Genomic DNA, 22,627 nt, shown 5'->3' with positions numbered 1-22,627 from the left:
CAAAGGCTCTGGGGCAGGAGAGTGCCTGGTATATTGGAAGCACAGCAAGGAGGGCAATGTGTTTAGAGCAAAAGGTACAGGCAGAGATGAGATTAGATAAGTAACGGGATACCAGACCATTGGTTTAGTGCTTTTCAATACTGTCAGCCCTATCACCTACATTTTCACTACAAACATGCTGCAGTATTCCTTATACTATCTGAAATGAAATGCATACATAGTATAACCTACCTGTGCTTACATAATTAAGTATATAAAGAAGAAATAACAAATTTTAGATGAAATTATTTCCAGTATGTAAATGGACCTAACGATACTAGAAGACCTAAAGTAGTACACTTTTACAGAGAATTGCAGCAGGTAAAATACCTGCAAATGTAGACAGAAATGATGTGTTGGTAACTCATATACCACAGTGGATTGTAAATGGTGATGTTATTTTCTGAAGTGGTAAACAACACTTGATAAAATTCTTATCAAAGTACAACCTTCCTTTGATTAACATAGCAATTTGTGCAAAAAATACTGTGTGTACATATGTAAAGTGGAGTTACATCTAATCTAAAATAATTATGAGTAAGTTTCTAAGTGAAAGTCCAGTAGGACATTCAAAAGTCAAACAGGAAGCCAGATAGCTGTCATCCATGGGCCCTTGTCGGCTACTCAGGAATAGTTTTCCCTGTCATTGTTACCAAAAATGCCCACATACATTTTCTAAACACTCCCTATTGACAAACTACTGGTGTAGGGCCTATAGACCATTGTAAGGATTTTGGCTGTTATTCATAATGAATAAAAGGAAATAATTAGGAAGCTATTGGAGAGTTTTGAACAGAGTAGTGGGATTATACGACTTATATGTTAAAAGGATCATTCTGGCTCCTGTGCTGAGAATCAGCTATAGATGAGCAAGGGTGATAACAAAGAGATAATTCCAGAGGCTTTTATAAAAGTCCAGATGAAAGATGTGACTTATGTTAGGGAAATGGCAGAGGAAGTGGTAAGGCAGGGTCAGATTCTGGATATATTTTGTAGGTAGAGCTGATATCATTTATTGATAGATTTGTGAAGTGTCACAAGAGAAAAATAAGTTAACTTTTTTTTTTCTTTGCTTGTTTTTTAAGAGACAGGATCTTCCTCTGTCACCCAGGCTGGAGTGCAGTGGCACAGTCATAGCTCACTACTGCCTCAAAGTCCTGAGCTCAAGTGATCCTCTTGCCTCCTGACTAGTTGGGACTACATACAGATGCCTGGCTGATTTTAAATTTTTTTGTAGAGGTGGGGCGTCTCACTATGTTGCCTCACTCAGGACTACTGCCTCAAAGTCCTGAGCTCAAGTGATCCTCTTGCCTCCTGACTAGTTGGGACTACATACAGATGCCTGGCTGATTTTTAATTTTTTTGTAGAGGTGGGGGGGGGTCTCACTATGTTGTCCAAGCTGGTCTCAAACTCCTGGCCTCAAGCAATTCTCCCACCTCAACTTCCCAAAGTGCTGGGATTACAGGTGTGAGCCACTGCACCTGAACTGTACCAATGTTTTTGATTTGAGCAATTGGAAGGGTGGAGTTCCCATATATTAATTTGGGGAAGACTGTTGATAGAAGAGTAGATTTGTGAATGGGGGATGAAATCAAGCATTCAGTTTTGATGCTGTTGTAAATGGTAAATTTTTAAATATAATTTTCTGCTTATTGCTGTTATAAAAATATTAACCACTTTTGTATATTGAAATTAGATCTAGCAGCCTTACTAAATGCAGTTATTATGGTATTTTATTTGAATCTTCTTTTGTTTTTTCTACTAATACAATAATATAGTCTATGAATATTATAGTTGTGTATCTTCCATTTCAATTTTTATTTCTTTTTCTTGCCTCATTGCACTGGGCAGAGCTTGTGGTACAGCACTGGGTAGAATTGGTGATAGCAAGTATTCTTGCCTCATTTTCAGTCTTATCACAGTTTCTCAAATTAAGCAAGTTCCCCTCTATTCTTGGTTAAGATACAGATACAGATATATTTTTTTGAGACAAGAGTTTTGCTCTGTCACCCAGGCTGGAGTGCAGTGGCACGATCTTGGCTTACTGCAATCTCCACCTCCCAGGTTCAAGCGATTCTCATGCCTCAGCCTCCCGAGTAGCTGGGATTACAGACATGCACCACCACTCCCAGCTAATTTTGTATTTTTAGTAGAGATTGGGTTTTGCCTTGTTAGTCTCAAACTCCTGGCCTTAAGTGATCTGCCCACCTTGACGTCCCAAAGTTCTGGGATTACAGGTATGAGCCACCGTGCCCGGACAGTTAAGATATATTTTTAAAACTATGAATGAAAACTGAATTTTAGCAAAAGTTTTCGTGTACTTATTGAGATAATTATTATTTTTTTTTTAAAGACAGAATCTTGCCTTTTTTGAGACAGGCAGGCGCCACGACGCCTGGCTAATTTTGGTATATTTTGTAGAGATAGGGTTTCACCATGTTGGCCAGGCTGGTCTTGAACTCCTGGCCTCATGTGATCTGCCTGCCTCAGCCTCTCAAAGAGCTGGGATTACAGGCGCAAGCCACCATGCCTAGCCGAGATTATTATGATTTTTATCTTAATTGTTAATTGGTTTATTCCACTGATTAGATTTTTTGAATAGTCAACCAACTTTACATTCCTGAAATAAACTCAGCTTAGTACTCATCATGATCAAGCTGAATTTATTGAGTATATTAAGGGATTCTGTTTGCTAATATTTTGTTCAGAAACTTCACATCTATGTTTTTGAGACAGATTGGCCTGTAAAGTTTCCTTTCTTGTAATAATGCCCTTGTGAAATTTTGTATTAACAGAATTGAGGCTGGATTATAGTTTTGGCAAGGCTCTGTCTTCCTCTGATTTACTTCCATTCCTAGGCCATACTTTTCCAGGTGTTCCAGATGAAAGCCTGGGGTGTTCAGTGTAGCCCATTCCTCTGGTAGGTCCTGAAATCTAATCCTTCTCTCCTTAGCAAGATGAGAATGCCCAAAACTCATTTTGTTTAACATGTTCCTTTGTTTTCTTTACTTCTTTTGAATTGGTAGTTAGTTTTAGAGGCTTGGTTATATTTAATTCCCCCCTGCCCCCAGAAATACTTCATTGGTGGTGTTCACTATTAATCAGAAGGCACACAATAGCTGATTATCATTCTCTCGTGATGAAAATAGCAGTAGTTCTTTCATGATCTTTGCCTGGGTTTATTCATTAAAGGTTGTAAAATGACTATACTCCAATTCTGTCATCTTTTCTTTGTTTTAAAGAAGAATAATGGTAAGTTAATATATGTAATAACAGTAAACTGTAAACCATGACTTAAATAGGAGAGTTGCAGGTAAGCTTTAACAGAGAGGTTGTGTGAGGTAGTTGAAAGAAGATAGATCTTGAAATCAAAAGAGCAGAGTTCTATTCCTGGCTCTGTTAATTTACTAAGTTATAACTTTTTGGACACCTAATGTCACGTTTGAAAAGTAAAGTTTTGGGATCTCACATTTTTTTCAGTTCTAAACTTATATGATTAAACACATCTGCTTAGGTCATACAGTCTATTCAGATGGAATTATAGTCCAAATTTATAGTTAAAGAATAGCCCATTTTAATTTAACTATTCCTCTTTGGTTAAAGACTCAAAACAAGTTTTGCTACTGTATTGTGGACATCTGCATACTATGTTTGCTATATAGCATAGGCTCTGTATGTATGTGTTAAGATGCTGTAAAGCTCCTTATAACTTGATGAATATTATGTCACTTTTGTTAATGTTGGGAACTGCTGACTGTAGAGTCTCTCACATCAGAGGTCTGCATTTCTTGTGATGGATGAATCACGAAAGCAGGGGGAGGGAATCTATTTTTTTAAATAATTTTTTCAAGAAAGGGAAAAATGACTTAATTCATCCAAGAATGAAATTCCACATAATAGTTTTTCTAAAGTACACTTTTGTGAATAAAAGTTTCTTACTCAGAAGGAGTTTGGAAAAGGCATACAAACAAAAGAAGTCCCAGTGTCAAATATTTTAGCCATTAAGCATAAATCAGCTGCAATTCTTCAGTGAGATAGTGTCTCAGAGAAGAAAAGGGATCTCTTTAATAATGTTTATTTCAGTGGGCATGTTTTTCTCATAGTCTAATAAGACACAAAGCTTATTTCTATTTCCACGTTTCTATAATAGTCCATAAATGAAATAATTTTGTTCCCTTCTACCAAGTCTTCCCTTTTTTTTTTTTTGTCTTTTTGGCTGGCATAAATAACTATATGTGACCAATTGAACTGATTAAGCTAAGTAATAGAATGATGCCCATTGGAAATACTTTGAAACCTGTATCCATTCCTCAGATCCTACAGGTAACTCAGAGATCATAAAACTCTACTTTCTCATTTTATTATTAATATAAAATGAAAACATTGAGGGATTGAGTTGAAGGTAGTAGTAGAAATGAGCCTTAATATAGAAAATGAAAGAAAGCACAGGTATATAATACTACAGATAAGAAAGTGGGGAGACCCAACCACAGAACCAAAAGAAATTAAGATATATGAATACTTGGAGTATATGCTAATACCTTTTTTTTTCTTTTTTTTTTTTTGAGACAGAGTTTCGCTCTTGTCGCCCAGGCTGGAGTGCAGTGGCTCAATTTCAGCTTACTGCAACCTCCGCCTCCCAGGTTCAAGCGATTCTCCTGCCGTAGCTTCCTGAGTAGCTGAGATTACAGGCGCCCATCACTACTCCTGGCTAATTTTTTTGTGTTTTTAGTAGAAATGGAGTTTTTCACCACATTGGCCAGGTTGGTCTCAAACTCCTGACTTCAGGTGATCCACCTTGGCCTCCCAAAGTGCTGGGATTACAGATGTGAGCCACTGCGCCCAGCCTGTGCAAATACATTTGAAATTTTAGATTAGCTATGAATGTTCTAGGAAAATATACATTAGTAGTTAACTAAAGCAGGAAAAGAAAAGTCGAATAGGCCCCAAACCTTAAAAAAATAGAGCTGTTAAAAACAAAACCAAAAACTGTCTCTTTATCTAAAAGGAACTAATATAGATGGTTTCACAGGTCAGTTCTGTCAAACACTCAAAGAGTAATTCCTATGCTATTTAACTATACCAGAGTTATAGGAAAATAATGGACAGTTTTCAGATTCTTTTATAGCATTAACAAAATCCTGCTACAACAACCTAGTAAAGATAGTGCAAAAAAAGAAAACAATAGAGCAGTTCTGCTGATGAATATACATGAAAAAGTATCACAGATGAGCAGTCTGGGTTAAAAGAAAAGAACAAATAGGCACAAAAATAGCAACAAATGGGATCTAAAAGTAAATACTAAAGCGGTGGCTCACACCTGTAATCCTAGCACTTTGGGAGGCTGAGGCAGGAGAATCGCCTGAACCCGAGAGGCGGAGGTTGCAGTGAGCCGAGACTGTGCCATTACACTCCAGCCTGGGAAACAAGAACGAAACTCCATCTCAAAAAAAAAACACACAAAACCCCCCCCCCCCGCCAAAAATTAGCCTGGTGTGGTGGCAGATGCCTGTGGTCCCAGCTACTTGGGAGGCTGAGGCAGGAGAATTGCTTGATCCCGGGAGGTGGAGGTTGCAGTGAGCTGAGATCACGCCACTGCACTCCAGCCTGGGCAACAGAGCAAGACTCCATCTCAAAAAAAAAAAAAAAAAGGATCAACAATCTAAAACCATACAGTTCTTCAAAGGAAACACAGGCTAGTCTTAACAACTTTGGATCTGGCAGTGGATTCTTAAATAAGATATTAAAAGCATGAGAAACAAAAGAAAAAATAGATACATTGGATTTCATCAAAATTAGGAACTACTGTGCATCAAAGAATATTATCAAGAAGGTGAAAAGAAGCTATAGAATGGGAGAAAATGTTTGGAAATTATATGTCTGATAAGGATCTAGTGTCCAGAATATATAAAGAACCTTTATATTTCAACAAAAAAAGACAACCTAATTTTTAAATGGGCAAAGGACTTGAATAGAAATTTCTCCAAAGAAGGCCAGGCGCAGTGGCTCATGCCTGTAATCCCAGCACTTTTGGAGCCTGAGTCAGCAGGATCACTTGAGCCCAGGAGTTCGAGATCAGCCTGGGGAACAAAGTGAGACCTTGTCTCAAATTTTAAAAATAAAAAAAAAGAAATGTGTCTAAAGAAGATATACAGCTAGCCAACAAACACTTGAAAAGATACTCAACATCATTATCAGGGAAATGCAAATCAAAGCCACCAAGATACCACTTCACACTCACTTGGATGTCTATAATTTGAAACAAAACAGAAAACAAGTGTTGACAAGGATGTAGAGAAATTGGAGCTCTCATACATTGCTGGTGGGAATGTAAAGTGGTTCAGCTTCTGTGAAAAGCAGATTGGTGGTACCTCAAAAAGCTAAGTATAGAATTACCATATGACCCAGAAATTCACTGCTAGTTATATACCCCCAAAGAACTGAAAACAGGTACTTCAAGAAAAATACATGTTTATAGCACCACTCTTCACCACAGTCCAAATGTCCATTGATGGTAGTATGAATAAACAAAATTGTGATACATACATACAATGGAATGTCACTCAGGTATGAAAAGCATTGAAATACATGTATGCTATGGTGTGGATGAACCTGGAAAACAGTATGCTAGGTAAAATAAGCCAGACCTGAAAGGCCATATATTGTATGATTCCCTGTATGTGAAATATCCAGGATAGGTAAATCCATAAAGACAGAATGCAGATTGGTAGTTGCCGGGGGCTGTGGGGAGGGGCAGTGGAGACAACTGCTTAATGTGTACAAGTTTTCTTTTTGGTGCAAGAAAATGTTTTGGAACTAGATAAAGGTGGTGGTACTACAATGTTATGAGTATACTAACTACCACTGAATTGTTTATTGTTTATTTTTATGTTTATTTTTCTTGAGGCAGTCTCGCTCTGTTGCCCAGGCTGGAGTGCAGTGGTGCAATCTTGGCTCACTGCAACCTCCACCTCCTGGGTTCAAGTGAGTCTCATGCCTCAGCCTCCCAAGTAGCTGGGATTACAGGCATGTGCCACCACACCCAGCTAACTTTTGTATTTTTAGTAGAGACAGGGTTTCACCATGTTGGTCAGGCTGGTCTCAAACTCCTGACCTCAACTGATGCTTCTGCCTCAGCCTCCCGAAATGCTGGAATTACAGGCGTGAGCCACCATGCCCATCCTGAATTGTTTACTTTAAAATGATTAATTTTATGTGGTGTGAATTACATCTCAAATTTAAAAGCCTTAAAAAGTATTTATTATTCAGTCCTTATAAATCTTAGCATAATAGGAATAGCATAATACATTCTTTAAGTGATTGAAAAACTGTCCCAGAGTCATGCATAATGGTGAAACATATGCAGTTAATTTGGGAGGAAGATGAGGATGCTCTCAGACACCCCTGTTCAACACTGAGTTAGAAGTAGTGGTCTGTTGGACAAAAAAAAAATATTGTAAATGTTGGAAAGCAAGAATAAAGTTTTTTCATATTTGTCTCTACAGATGATATCTATCTGAAAAACCCAAGAGAATCAACCAAAAAATGGTCTTAAATGATAGGAAATTTTAATATGTTGGTTACTTGTAAGATATCCTGAAATCAATAGAAAAACCAGTTGGTCTGGTTGGTTCTGGCAGATTGTGGATTAACTTAACACAGAAATACTCTGAATACAGGCCGGGCATGGTGGCTCACACCTGTAATCCCAGCACTTTGGGAGGCCGAGGCAGGTGGATGACCTGAAGTCAGGAGTTTGAAACCAGCCTGACCAACATGGAGAAACCCCATCTCTACTAAAAACACAAAACTAGCTGGGCATCATGGCGCATGCCTGTAATCCCAGCTGCTTGGGTGTCTGAGGCAGGAGAATCGCTTGAACCTAGGAGGCGGAGGTTGTGGTGAGCTGAGATCGTGCCATTGCATTCCAGCCTGGGCAACAAGTGTGAAACTCCATCTCAAAGAAAAAGAAAAAGAAAAAAAAGAAATACTCTGAATTCTGAATACAAAAACCTAGAAGTACTGAATAAATCCTTTTTATTTCCTTTTTAAAAACATCATTTCAACTTTTATTTTAGAATCGGGGGGTTGAATACATTTTTAAACAAATAATATTTTTCTCTGGATAGCTGAGTTTTCAGTGAAGACACATCTCTCCTGTTAATAGAAATTAAAAGGGAATTGAAAGCAAGGCAGGAATGATGCCAGCTGATGGAGCAGCCTAGGAGAGAAAGAATTTATGAGGCTGGGCATGGTGGCTCACCCTGTAATCCCAGCACTTTGGGAGGCCAAGGCGGGTGGATCATCTGAGGTCAGGAGTTCGAGAGCAGCCTGGCCAACATGGTGATCTCAGCTCACTGCAGTGGCACTGCAGTGGCACGATCTCAGCTCACTGCAAGCTCCGCCTCCCTGGTTCATGCCATTCTCCTGCCTCAGCCTCCTGAGTAGCTGGGACTACAGGTGCCCACTGCCACGCCTGGCTAATTTTTTGTATTTTTAGGAGAGATGGGGTTTCACCGTGTTAGCCAGGATGGTCTTGATCTCCTGATGTCGTGATCCTCCCGCCTCGGCCTCCCAGAGTGCTGGGATTACAGGCCTGAGCCACCACGCCCAGTCTAGAAGCAAATTTCATAATCCAGAATGCATGAAATTCCTCCCAAAAAGTTTAGCATCAGTAAAGATGACATAACTTTTTAAATGTTATAAATCATATGTAGGAATGATTAGCAGATATAATAAAAGATTATACAATGAGAGACAACAAGAGAATTAGCACTGTAAGACCTTGAGGTAATAGACCATAGAAGAGATTATGAAATATATGTGTGGAAAATCATTAGGACTCCAGGCTCTCCAGCCTTTGGACTCTGGGACTTGTACCAGCAGCACCCCCAGGTTCTCAGGCCTTCAGCCTCAGAGAGTTGTATTGTCAGCTTCCTTGGTTCTAAGGCTTTTGGACTTGGACTGAACCACACTATTGGTATCCCTGGGTTTCCAGCTTGCAGACAGCCTGTCATAGGACTTCCCATCCTCCATAATTGCATGGCCAATTCCTGTAGTAAATATTCATTCATTCATCTATCCATCTGACCATCCGTCCATCCATCCTATTGGTTCTGTCTCTCTGGAAAACCCTGACTAACACAGTAGACAAGACTGAACACCTGGGATACTATACTAAATCTGTACTTAAAAAGCGAAGACATATATAGTATTTGCTATATGTGGGGCATGGTTCTAAGTACTTTGTAGGTATTAATTCATTTAATCCTCAAACTGCCAGTGGTTACTGCTGTATTCTCATTTTAGAAGATGAGGAAATTGAGACACAGACAAGTGATACACAGACGAGTCATGTAATTTGCCCAAGACCATGCAGCCAGAAAGCTGCAAATCAAGGATTCGATCCCTAACCATTTTTTGCTTCTACTTAATTGGCAAATAATTGAGAGCAACAAAATTTCTGATCAGGGAAATGTGACTATGAAAAAAATGTGTATATGGAACTGATTGAAAGTCAAGTGAAGAGGAAGAACTGGAAAATACTTTAAGGCCAGGCATGGTGGCTGAAGCCTGTAATCTCAGCACTTTGGGAGGCCAGGGCAGGCGGAACGCTTGAGCTCAGGAGTTTGAGACCAGCCTGAGCAACACAACAAAACCCCATCTCTACAAAAAAATAGTGGGTGGTTGTGGTGTGTGCCTGTAGTCCCAGCTCTTTGGGGGCTGAGGTGGGAGGATTGCTTGAGCCTAAGGCTGCAGTTAGCTATGTTTGGACCACTGCACTCCAGCCTGGGTGACAAAGCAAGATCCTGTCTCAAAAGAAAAGAAAAGAAAATACTTTGAAGTGTTTGCCCCTGCTGTTGAGACCTGAGGTATTAGTAAAAGAAATGAGCAGGTAAATACAAACGTCAGAGGTACAGGAGGTGCAGTTTTCAACAAGCTAAGCTCTGAAGGCCACCAAAGAAATCACATAACAGTTAAAATAGCTTTATTTATTGAGCACTTACTGATTACCAGACACTGTGCTGGGTGCTTTAAATATATAAACTCTTTTTAATTCTTGAAACAACACTACTGAGTCACAAGATAGTTAAGTATCTTTCCCAAGGTCAAGTAACAAGTGCAGTGAGCTGAGAGTCAAAACTTGGTACCAGAGTTCAAGACAGGAATAAGGATCAGTGTTTAATTTGTGTATTAAGGGTGAAAGCTATGGGAAGTTCAAAGAGAGTAGTCAGAAACTCCTAAAATCCTACTTTTGCTCAAAGTCTAAAATATACTGAGTGTTTACTGTTAGGTACATACTAAACACCTTGCATATACACTTAGCCCTCTGCATCCATAGAGTCAACCAACTGCAAATTAATGTTTAAGGGCAGGAGAAGATGGGTGTCCCAGCTCTGAGAGAGAAAAAGAGCAAGAGAAGAGGACTGAGAAGGGAGAAGCTCAAGCTGAAATTTCAGATGAATTCATTCATGCAATAAATATGTATTTAGCACTACTATACACACTAGTGTATGACACACACTAGTGGTTACCATACCTGAATGAATACAACACATACAAGTTTCCTACCGTTGTGGAGCTTACAATCTAAATCAAAAAACCTCTGAGAACTTGAGCTAGGCAAAGATTGCTTAGCTATAATACCAAAAACAGTATATTAAAAAAAATTAACCTCATTGAGATGAAAATTTCTGCTTTGCTAAAGGCACTGTTAAGAGAATGAAAAATTGGCCGGACACGGTGGCTCACGCCTGTAATCCCAGCACTTTGGGAGGCCGAGGCGGGCAGATCGCCTGAGGTCGGGAGTTCCAGACCAGCTGACCAACATGGAGAAACCCTATCTCTATTAAAAATACAAAATTAGCCGGGTGTGGTGGCGCATGCCTGTAATCCCAGCTACTCAGGAGGATGAGGCAGAAGAATCGCTTGAACCTGGGAGGCGGAGGTTGTAGTGAGCTGAGATCACGCCATTGTACACCCCAGCCTGGGCAACAGAGCGAGGCTCTGTTTCAAAACAAAAATGAATGAAAAGTAAAGCCAGAGACTAGGAAAAAACATCTGCAAAACATGTCTACAAAAGGCTTGAACCCAGAGTGTATTAAGAACTCTCTAAACCCAACAGGAAAGAAACATAATTTTTTTAGAATAGACAAATTTAAACAGATACTTCATTAAATAAGATGTAGATACAAATAAAAACAAAAGAAAAAAAAAGATGTGGATAAGTAGATGCCAAGAACTATTAGTCATTAGGGATATTATGCAAATTAAAATGGCAAGAGATACCACTATGTACCTATTAGAATGGCTTAAAAAAAGAGACCAACTGCTGAGCAACTGGAACTCATCCATTGCATGTGGGAAGGTAAAATGGTGAAGACATTTTGGGAAAGAGTATCTTATAAAGTCAGACATTCAATTACCATATGACCAAATTTCTTATATGAAAACCTATAAAGGAATAGTATAATGGCTTTATTTATTATCACCAAAACCAGAAATAACCAACATATACTTCAACTGGTGATTGGATAAACATAGTGATATATGCATATGATGAAATACTACTTGGTGGTAAAAGAGAACATACTGTATGATTCATTTATATAACTTTTTTTTTCTTTTTTTTTTGAGATGGAGTCTTGCTCTGTCTCTCAGGCTGGAGTGCAGTGATGCCACCTTGGCTCACTGCAACCTCTGCCTCTCGGGTTCAGGCAATTCTCGTGCCTCAGCCTCCTGAGTAGCTAGGACTACGGGAGCCTGCCACCACACCCAGCCAATTTTTGTATTTTTAGTAGAGACGGGGTTTCACCATATTGGCCAGGCTGGTCTCGAACTCCTGACCTCAAGTGATCCACTTGCCTCCACCTCCCAAAGTGCTGGGATTACAGGTGTGAGCCACCGCGCCCAGCCAATATGATATTCTTTAAAAGACAAAATTATAGGAATAGAAAACAGATCAGTAGTTGCAGAGGCTGGGGACCGGGTGTGGTGAGGGAGGGCAGGGGGAGGAGTTGATTACAAATGGGCATCATGAGGGAATTTTTGAGGATGATCAAACTTGATTGTGGTGGTAGTTACACAGCTGTATACATTTGTCAAATCTCATCAACCTCTAAACCAAAAAGAGTGAATTTTACTGTATGTTTTTTAAAAATGAATAAATCTATGCCCTACAGGACCATGTATATGAACTAGAGTCATCTCTAAGAACCAGTCTTACTCAGGAATTACAGATACTAGATTTTTAACTATTTGTTTAGTTTTGCTCAATAATGTTGTACTTTTACAGCACCATATTCCAAAATGTCATTAAGCCTCCTAGTCAGCCTCATATTAATAATTCTCTTCAAGTCCAGGCGCAGTGGCTTACACCTGTAATCCCAACACTTTGGGAGGCCGAGGCAGGCAGATCACGAGGTCAAGAGATCGAGACCAGTCTGGCCAATATGGTGAAATCCCGTCTCTACTAAAAATACAAAAATTAGCTGGGTGTGGTGGCACATGCCTGTAGCTACTCAGGAGGCTGAGGCAGGAGAATCGCTTGAACCCGGGAGGCGGAGATTGCAGTGAGCTGAGATTGCACCACTGTACTCCAGTCTGGCGACATAGTGAGGCTGTGTCTCAAAAAAAAAAAAAAAAAAAAAAAAAAAAAAAATTCTCTTCCAAGTGGAAATTCTGTAACTTGAGAGGAAATGAGAAAGTATGAATAATGATGAACTTATTTTAGATGTTTTCACTGAGTCTTCAGAGAGGCTCACTTGTAATTGACAGTTTCAGCCCTGCCAGAGGAAGAATTTGCCAGGGAAAAGACTCTTATTTTTAAAAATTGTAGGAAAAAATGCGGAAAGAACCTGTTGTTTTTTAAAATTTCCTTATAACAGGAATGAAAAATCAGGAAAAGTTTTCTTGAATTGTGGTAAAGTCAAGTGTGAGAACTTTGGAATTTGAAGTCATGAATGTAAACCATATTCTTCCCTGACTAGCTGTGTGTATGACTTTGGGAAAGTTATTCAGCACTCCTGAACCTCATTTCCTTTCCTCAGTTTTAAAATCAAGTGATCAAACATACCTTTCTGAGTAGTTATTAGGTTAGACAAAATATATAAAGCATCCAGCACGGTTTCTGGCACATAGTAGGTAATCAGTAAATGTTAATTCCTTTTTAATTAACATTTCCTATGCCAGTCAGTCCAGTTAAGTCTCAGGCTACAAGTTCTTACTCACTTTCTGTGGGATGTGGTTCCAGCATCATTTCAGTTTTCTTTTTCTTTTTGTTTGAGACAAAGTTTCTCTCTTGTTCCCCAAGCTGGAGTGCAATGGGGCGATCTCAGCTTACTGCAGTCTCTGCCTGCCAGGTTCAAGCAATTCTCCTGCCTCAGCCTCCCGAGGAGCTGGAATTACAGGCACCTGCCACCATGCCCAGCTAATTTTTGTATTTTTAGTAGAGACGGGGTTTCGCCATGTTGGCCAGGCTGGTCTCAAACTCCTGACCTCAAGTGATCCACCCACCTCGGCCTCCCAAAGTGCTGGGATTACAGGCGTGACCCACCGCAACCGGCCATCAGTTTAGTTTTCGAAGCCTCTGCAATGCTATTCTGATCTGCGGTGCTATTCTGATCTATTCTGTGTGTATGTCACCTAGGGGTCAGTTTGGGAACCAGGAGGTGGTCTGTAGATTAGTTCAGCTGTCAAAGTCCTGAGTATGCTAACTAGAATCAGATTCTTACCTGTGCAGCTGCAGAGTGAGCCTAGGAATTCACAAACAAATTCATGGTCTTTCTCAAGCTCCTCCCTTCCTGTGCCTTCTTTGGTACTTTCTGGTTCCCTGGAGCTCCCCTTTCTTGTCCTCTAGCCAGAAACCTAGGGCTCTGGTTGCTCTGCACTACCATGAAGTCCCACAATTTCACTTGTATCTAGGATCAAATGGCGGGAGATCAGAGAGAAAGGAAAAAAGCAAAAGGGGGATTGGCCCCATCTTCCTGGAATCACCATTCTACTAAACAGAGAGGTAGCTCCCCCTGCCTTAGAGATGTGGCTCTTGCAGGTTTCTTTTGTTGCTACCTCTGCTGCTATCACACCATCACAGGATTTCCTGATGGCTGAGATGTGAGAGAACCAATAAAAGAGAGGGGGACTCCTGTACTCTCTCTGACCTTTAGGAGTTCCATTTCCTGGTCCTCAAACCAGAGCTAGTGAGATTTTCCCAGACGTCTTTTTGTATCACAGCACTCGCTTTTGGATTTCTGGCTGTGCTGAGTTCAGGCTTCTCAACCTAAAAGGAAGAAGCTGAGGCAAAATTAATGTAAGTAGAAGGTTTATTTGGGCCAAGGTTGAGTATTGCAACCCAGAAGCATAGATTGAAGTTGCCCTGGATGTATACTTCAATTAGCAGTTACAGGTGGATTTTTTTTTTTTTTTAAGTTTTCTTCATTTCATTTTGGTTTTTAGAGACAGGGTCTCTCTCTATCACCCAGGCTGGTGTGCTGTGTGGCGTGATCATAGCTCACTGCAGCCTTGGACTCCTGGGCTTAAGCAATCCTTCTGCCTCAGCCTCCTGAATAGTTAGTACTACAGGTGTGTGCTAATATTTTTATTTTTGTAGAGACAGGGTCTCACTATGTTGTCAAGGCTGTTCTTGAACTCCAGGCCTCAGATGATCTTCTTACCTTGGCTTCCCAAAGTGCTGGGATTACAGGCTTGAGCCACCATACCCAGCAAGCAAGTGGATTTTTAAAAGCAAAAGAAGGGGACAGGGAGTGGGCTGATAAAAAGTTGTGTGTCAGGAATTCTCATTGGTTTACAGAAATAACATTGACTAGTGATTGGCTATACATTGTTAAGCAATAGGTAGGGTGTGGGTTATAGTGTCTGGTGTGACATTATTAGGTTTATTTCTAGCTACTTGTGGCAGTAGCAAGCATTTTCAGGAGAGGGATACATAGTTCAAAGTGGGTAGTAGTAGAGCATGATTGCAGTCTCATTTTAATGTCTCTATTGGCCTGATAATTAAAAGGACTTGCATTCCTCACATAAAAGTTATTTTCTCAGTCTGGAGGTACCAAAGAGAGAAAGGGGAGGTAAATTCCTTGCCATTTCCATAGTACTTTGAATTCTGGTATTCTACTCTGATTCATCTTCTATTTACTTTTCAGAAAGCTTAAGTACCTGTTCCGTGAATTCTGTTCAGGTTTTAAGGTTTCAGTCAGTGGGAGGGACAGGGTGTAGTGTGTCCACTCCATATTACCTGCAACCAGACCTTGAATCATATTACTACCTTGAAAAAAAAAAAAATTTATTAGCTCTCCATTGTCTCTAGGGTTAAGTGCTTTTTTTTAGCACTTCAATTCCCCAGGTGCATGTATTTCATATTCAAGCCAAACAAGAATATTTGTTGATGCTGGGGAGAAGAGAACTTTACCTCTACCCTTTGAACATTCAGTATTTGAGTATGTGAGATAAACTGACAGTAGATAGATTAGCAGGAAAAAAAGGCAAAATTTACTATGTGTTTGTACATAAGAGTCTCACAAAATATCAAACTTGAAGGCCAGATGATTGACACTTATGGCATCCTGAGCTACAGAAAGGAATAGGGATTTGAGAGGAGGTGGTGACAACCTATGGGAATATGAGGGGAGGAAATGCACGGTGAGCAAAGCTTGCCTTGTTATGCAGATAAAAAGTCTCTCCTATAATATAATATACTATACAAGTTGTCTGGAGCAGCCCTCAGAAGAATAGGTGATAGCCTGTGACAGAGTCTGGGGTTTTGACCGTTAGTCTCTTCTTCTGTGATACAGTTAATCTACCCTAGTTGATAAGATTCCCAGGGAGGGCATAAATAACAATTGAGCTCCTTTTTGAGGGATCTATCTTTGGGCAGATAAGAGAACTTCAGAGAAAGCCCCTCCTGCTCTTGAGGGGAGAAGGAGGAGTTAGAATCAGGAGGTCAAGAGAAGGTCAGACCTTGGTTCTTTTTTAGTTCAGAGCATTCAGCACCATACTTTGGGGTAATGTGTTCTGAGTCCCAGCACTGATACATAGTTATCCTATTCCACACCTATAACTTTATGTAATTCTCTCAGCCTGAAATAGTCTTTCAACCTTTCAATTTTTGCCTCTTCAAATTTTATGTATCTTTTCAAGCTCAGATGTAATATCTTCATAAAATTTGTTGTGGTGATCTGCCATGCTCTTATATGCTCCCCATAAAAGGAGTGTGTGATTTCTTCAGTCTTTGAAAAACTGTCATTTTTGTTTGTGCTTTTTAAAAGATATGTATATATACTTTGTCTTAGGATTACTTTTATGTGTAGAGACATAGTAACTGTGTCTAGCACAGGCTATTATGCTTCAGATCCAGTAGATTCAGGTAATGTTTAGTGCCTACTGTGTACTTCTTCACTTACTCACCTATAACACCTTTTTGAAATAATTATTCTAAATCTTATTCCTATGAGGACAGTGATAATATGTAAAGTTACATTATCTGAACTCTTTTTTAATGGTTGTGTATTTCTTGAGTGTAGGAATTTCAATACAGGTTGTGTGTCTCTTATCCAACATGCTTGACACCCAGAAGTGTTTCAGATTTCAAATTTTTTCAGATTTGGAACGCTCAACCTGTATTCAATTTTCACCTAATGCTTACTGTATAGTAGCTACTTGGTAAACATAGCAATAGCCCTAACTTTTTCCTTCTTTCTACAGTACCTTGGCCATGTAGAAGTTGATGAATCAAGAGGAATGCACATCTGTGAAGATGCTGTAAAAAGATTGAAAGCTGTATGTATTTGATGGTTGCCAGTGTTGATCTATATGCTGTCAATATTTTCTTAAAAGATTTTGCTCAGTACATTTTAGTGACCCAGTAAAAACTGTGTTTCTGTTAAAAAGATGTGGGCTTGCTAATAAGGAGCATCTCAGCCAAGCGTGGTGGCTCACTCCTGTAATCCTAGCACTTTGGGAGGCTGAGGCAGGAGGATTACATGAGGCCAGGAGTTTGAGACCAGCCTGGGCAACATTTCAAGACCCTGTCTCTATTAATTTCAAAATTTTTTTCTTAAATAATAAAATAATAATTAAAAAATTTAAAAGCATCTCATGTCGCCCATCCAGAGGTATAAATTATAAGATGAGCCGTTTAAATTTAGGCCAGATACTATCCTAAAGGTACTTTTGATTTATAACCCATATGAAACAAATGTTGTGAAATCTGATAGAAGAATAGTATTCTAAGACTAGGATAAAACTGTTACAGTTAACATCTTACCCTAACTATGATAACTGGGCTATAATTTATGGGTTTTAAATATACTATAAAAAATAGCTTCCTGGGGAAAACTAGAGGATAGAGATCTGTGTTGATGCCTGGTGAGGTTTCCTTTTTGGAGACTTCTATTATCTTGACTCCTACTCCCCAATTTTCTTCTCTATACACCTCTAACATAAACAGTCTATTTCTACTGCCTTTTACATAAACTTTAGCACACTTGAAGTAGAGAGCCCTTTCCCAGGATAACGTTTCTTCTGCCTCTTATGCGATAGAACACATCCCAGGCACATGCCTGTGTATTCAGTGAAAGGAGAGAACGAGTTCAGAATTCATAAAGATTCAGAGTGTTAATTTCAGATTTTCCATAGGTTTGAGGAATGTTCCATAGATCTGATAGCCCTTTTCACAACCCTCCTTCTCTCTAGTATGTGGCCTTTCCCCACTTTGCTGTGAAAGCTTTAAGCATTACTTCTGCATGCTCTGGTCCCAACAGCATTAAATACATGTTGCTTTGGGTTTGCTGGTATGGTGGGCTGCCACAAGTTTGACTACTAATGTGTGCTTTTTTCCCTCAATTTGCTTAGTAATCAGAACTTTTCTGCTTCTTGGCATAGTCTATATTACTTCTTATCCATAATTCCTGAATATAAAATATATAAAATTCAGGAAGCAACCAAGTTAGAGAGGTAGATTTAATTTTGGAATAAATACCTGAATCTGTCGCAGAAGGTAAAGGAGAAAAGTAATTGGCTATAATATACAAAGAACTAAAAAATTTTTTAAAAAGATACAGACATACGTACACATATATACATACATAGATGCCTATACATACTCTTTATCTCAGATTTTGATCATTGAAATTCTTAAATGATTCAAGCCTTTGCTAGTCTTATCTGTGCTCTCCAATCTGTCATTTACGTTAAGGGGACTTTGTGTTATGGTACATGAAATTACAGTTTGTAGACCTTCCATGCCAACCTAAATATATTCCCCAGTTAAACGTAGTTTCAGATAATTTAATTTTCCATTTTGTCAAAACCAAATTTAAAAGAGAAGTAAAAATTTAATTTTCTTTAACAAAATAATTCTGGGTTCATCTAGAAGAATAATAAACAAAATATCAGTTACTTGGGAGGCTGAGGTAGGAGGATTGCTTGAGTCTAGGAGTTTGAGACCAGCCTGGGCAACACAGTGAGCCCTTGTCTCAACTAAATAAATACATAAACAAGATGATTTTAGCTAAGAACGTTTTTTTAAAGTAATGCAATTATTTGCCCATTAAATAATAGTTTATACTAATGACTGAAAACAAATCAGTGAACAGACTAGATAGCCCTGAAACAAACTATAAATAATTATTAAAATCTTATAATTTACACAACTTATGGTGAAATGGCCACTGTGGAATGAGCCTTTAGAAAGTCTTTTGATTCAGAGTATGGCTTCATGTGCACTCTATAAGTAAGGAAAAGCTAGAGGTGGTTTAAGTTTGCCCAGAACATATTGAGAAATGATATTTTGTTGTTTAATGAGCAGTTAATCCTCTTACCTGTCTAGTTTTGTTTTTTTTTTTTTGAAATGCTTTTAATTAGAAATATCTCTTTATTATATAAGCAATATATGTTTATTGTATAAAATACAAATGAACCAAAGAAGTACACAAATAAAATGAAATTTCCTACAATCCCAGAGACAGCCACTATTTAACTGTCTAGTTTTAAAACTAATGTTTCAGTGGATTTTTTTGTTTTATTTTACCTTTTTTTTTTAAAACCAAGAAGATAATAGGCTATAAGCGTGATTGCTTGAGGCATAGGACTATTTAGATAATAAAATTTAATGTTTTTATATTCATCAGAATTAGGAACTAAATAGCCATTTTAAAAATTATACCTATGCATGGAACAGTGGCTGGCACATAGTAGTAACTCAAAAAATACTTCTGGAATGAATATACAGAATACAATCTGATCTGCAATATGTGGTCAAATTGAGTCTTACAAATAACCATAATCAAATATTGTGTCTAATGTTTTAAGTTTACCAAAACTGTTTTGCTTATTTCTAAAGATCTTTATTTTCCTATGGTTTTTAATGACTAAAAGAAAGTTTTAAGCCGGGCACAGTACCTTGCGCCTATAATCTCAGCTACTTAGAAGTCTGAGATGGGAGGATCGCTTAAAGCCAGGAGTTCAAGACCAGCCTGGGTAACATAGTGAGACCCTGTCTCTACAAAAATAAATAATAAAAAAGAAAGTTTTAGATATGTTGGTGATTGTTTTCTAAACATACTTAAACTTTTAAACTTTGAGAGGAAATTGACCATTTCTAGACTTCTTATCAAGAAGTTATTTAAATTTTTCAGACAAAAACTAGATTTGGAGCAAATGTTCTATGTAGTTTTGCACTGGCATATATTATTAAACATGAAATTGAAGTTTTGGGTCACTGGAGTAAATTTCCTGTTTCTTATACTCAATGAAACATCCCCATTCTTTTTTTTTTTCCCCCGAGTCGGAGTCTTGCTCTGTCACCCAGGTTGGAGTGCAGTGGTGTGATCTTGGCTCACTGCAACCTCCGCCTCCCAGGTTCAAGCAATTCTCCTGCCTCAGCCTCCCGAGTAGCTGGGATTACAATTGCCTGCCACCACACCCGGCTAGTTTTTTGTATTTTTAGTAGAGACAGAATTTCACCGTGTTGGCCAGAGTGGTCTCGAATTCGTGACCTCGTGATCCACCCGCCTCAGTCTCCCAAAGTGCTGGGATTACAGGCATGAGCCGCCGCACCTGGCCTCCCACTTCTTTTAAATACTCTTTCTAGAGCTATACTGAGAATCTTACAGAAAGTTGGAAGTCCTTAGGACACTGTTCTTCTCATATCATAGTGTGCCACATGTATTCCTGATTTTTGTCTTCTTTTCATATTTTTACTATGCAGAAATTTCTAGTTGCCTTTTGATTTCTCTGAGCAAACATTCATCTAAAAATCATCCACTGGGGATCTACAACCTACTTTGCCAGATACTTATATTGTGCCAAATGCTATGTTTCTGGAGACTTTTTGTTTGTTTGTTTGTTTTATAGATTATAAAGCTTCGTTTTAGAGTTTCAAATAAGTGGGGGCAAATATAAGGATGCATAAGCCTGCAGAGGATTAAAGAAGAAATAGGATATCTTTGAAATTAGTTTGAATGCCAGAGTTTAAAATTTTAAAGAATAGCTCAGATGTACCAGTTAAGTAACAAAACAAGCATTTTAAACCTACCATGTGAATGATCTTTGGAAGGCAGCTATGCTCACCACTGTACCACCAACACATCTAGTGAATAATCTTTGAACTAAAAATTTAACATTTCCAGTGCTTTTTATTTATTCCTTTTTTTTTGGAGCAGAGTTTCGCTCTGTCGCCCAGGCTGGAGTACAGTGGCACGATCTTGGGTCACTGCAACCTCCGCCTCCCGGGTTCACATGATTCTCCTGCCTCAGCCTCCAGAGTAGCTGGGATTACAGGCGCCCACCACCACACCCAGCTAATTGTATTTTTAGTAGAGACGGGGTTTCACCATGTTGGCCAGGCTGATCTCCAACTCCTGACCTCAGGTGATCCATCAGCCTGGGCCTCCCAAAGTGCTGGGATTACAGGCATGAGCCACTGTGCCCAGCCTTCTAGTGCTTTTTAAATTTGTGAACAATTGAGGAAAGAGATAATTTGCAAGTGTTTTTCCCCAAAATACTCTCTTACAATTTAGAATTACATTAACTTCAATTGGAAGTCATCTGCATACTTGATATGCTCAAATGAAAAAAATATTATAACTAAACAAGACAGTGTTTTAAAAATATGCTCCTCAGAGCATAAATATGTTAATTTTTTAACTTGCTGTGCATAAAGTTATTGACAGCTATTTTCAACTCATTTACTTTGTCACATAACCTCACTGATTAGCTACTTTGGGACTTAGCTTCTATAGGATAAATGACAGAAATCACTATTGCCCATTGTTATTGCCTTTATGGCGTATCAGCTGCACGGTGAGGAATATTGTCATATATCAGCCAGTTCCATAAAAAAGTGTATAAGGCCTTTGGTTATCTTGCTTAACTCTAGTCCAAGATGCCCTTCATTTAAAAAGGTCCTTTCTTCCCATTGTTTCTTAAATGTCTCTCCCTCTGTCTTAGTTTTAGACTAGTTTCATTATACTACCAGTTTCTAATATGTTGGTTTTTTATTCACTATTTGATATATTTGTTTTAATATATGTTCTTATTTTAGCAGGTAAAAGAATCATAACATGTTTTTTAAAAGAACATTATTATTCTTTAATAACTGTCTTTTTATGCATTTTGCATGCCAACTTTTTTCATTAACATCTTGATATTTTATAAAAAGAGGGAAAGCTCAATGTTTAACAATAGCTTTTCTAGGAGCTAAATTAAATATTAACAGTCTGCTTCCTTCACCTTCCCATCCCTCAAGAATGGTGAATATCTTAACTTTGGCTGCATCCTTGAAAGCTTATGGTTATTCATAGTCTAACAAAACTAGGGTCACCAAACTTGGCAGCAGAAATCATCTAGTCTTACTGTGATAACTACCCAATTACTTTATTATTTTTCCAGTTGCAGTTCAAAATGTTTTATGGAAATATTTTTTGCTGTTTGTGATTTTCAAAGCTTAGGAGGGAAAACAAACTTTCCAGTGTTGGAGAGCATTGAATAGTTTATGAATTGTGTAAAAAAGTCAGATTTCAGTGCAATTATCTTTTCCTAGACATTTATCCAACATTAAAAACCTATGATTATAAAAAGTAAAGGCTTAAAGTGTATTTCAACCACAGCTAGGAAATGTAAAGTTAAATCTAGCTTGTGTGAGTTCAAACCCATCTAATTTGTGTAAATTCTACAGATTTTAATTGGTGGCCAGTTTTCATAAATGGTGCTTAAAAATTGGTGCCGATAGCATAGATAGTTATGCCTCTGTTATCCAGATAGTTTCAGAATTGTTTACTTATAAATGTCAATGCAAGTTTCTTTATTTTAAAATAACAGCTTTTAGGTTGGGCACAGTGGCTCATGTCTGTAATTCCAGCACTTTAGGAGGCCTAGGCAGGCGGATCACTCGAGGTCAGGAGTTCGAGACCAGCCTGGCCAACATGGTGAAACCCTGTCTCTACTAAAAATACAAAAACTAGCCGGATGTGGTGGCACACACCTGTAGTCCTAGCTACTCGGGAGGCCGAGGCATAAGAATTGCTTGAACCCAGGAGGCAGAGGTTGCAGTGACCTGAGGCAGAGGTTGCAGTG

General features: G+C 38.6%; 1 protein-coding gene across 31 annotated transcripts in view; it reads left to right on the top strand.

The window, feature by feature from the left end:
• The window catches only part of NUMB (NUMB endocytic adaptor protein), a 194,792-nt gene that overhangs the window by 127,331 nt on the left and 44,834 nt on the right, over positions 1-22,627 (top strand). For all 31 annotated transcript variants that reach the window (XM_063651810.1, XM_063651806.1, XM_063651800.1 and 28 more), the window contains one exon: positions 16,757-16,831. In XM_063651810.1, coding sequence (XP_063507880.1) covers positions 16,757-16,831 — 75 coding nt within the window. The remainder of the gene's footprint in view (positions 1-16,756; positions 16,832-22,627) is intronic.

Source organism: Pongo pygmaeus, chromosome 15 (genome assembly GCF_028885625.2).
Source record: "Pongo pygmaeus isolate AG05252 chromosome 15, NHGRI_mPonPyg2-v2.0_pri, whole genome shotgun sequence".
NCBI lineage: Eukaryota > Metazoa > Chordata > Mammalia > Primates > Hominidae > Pongo > Pongo pygmaeus.
This window is presented reverse-complemented; position numbering and strand designations above follow the sequence as displayed.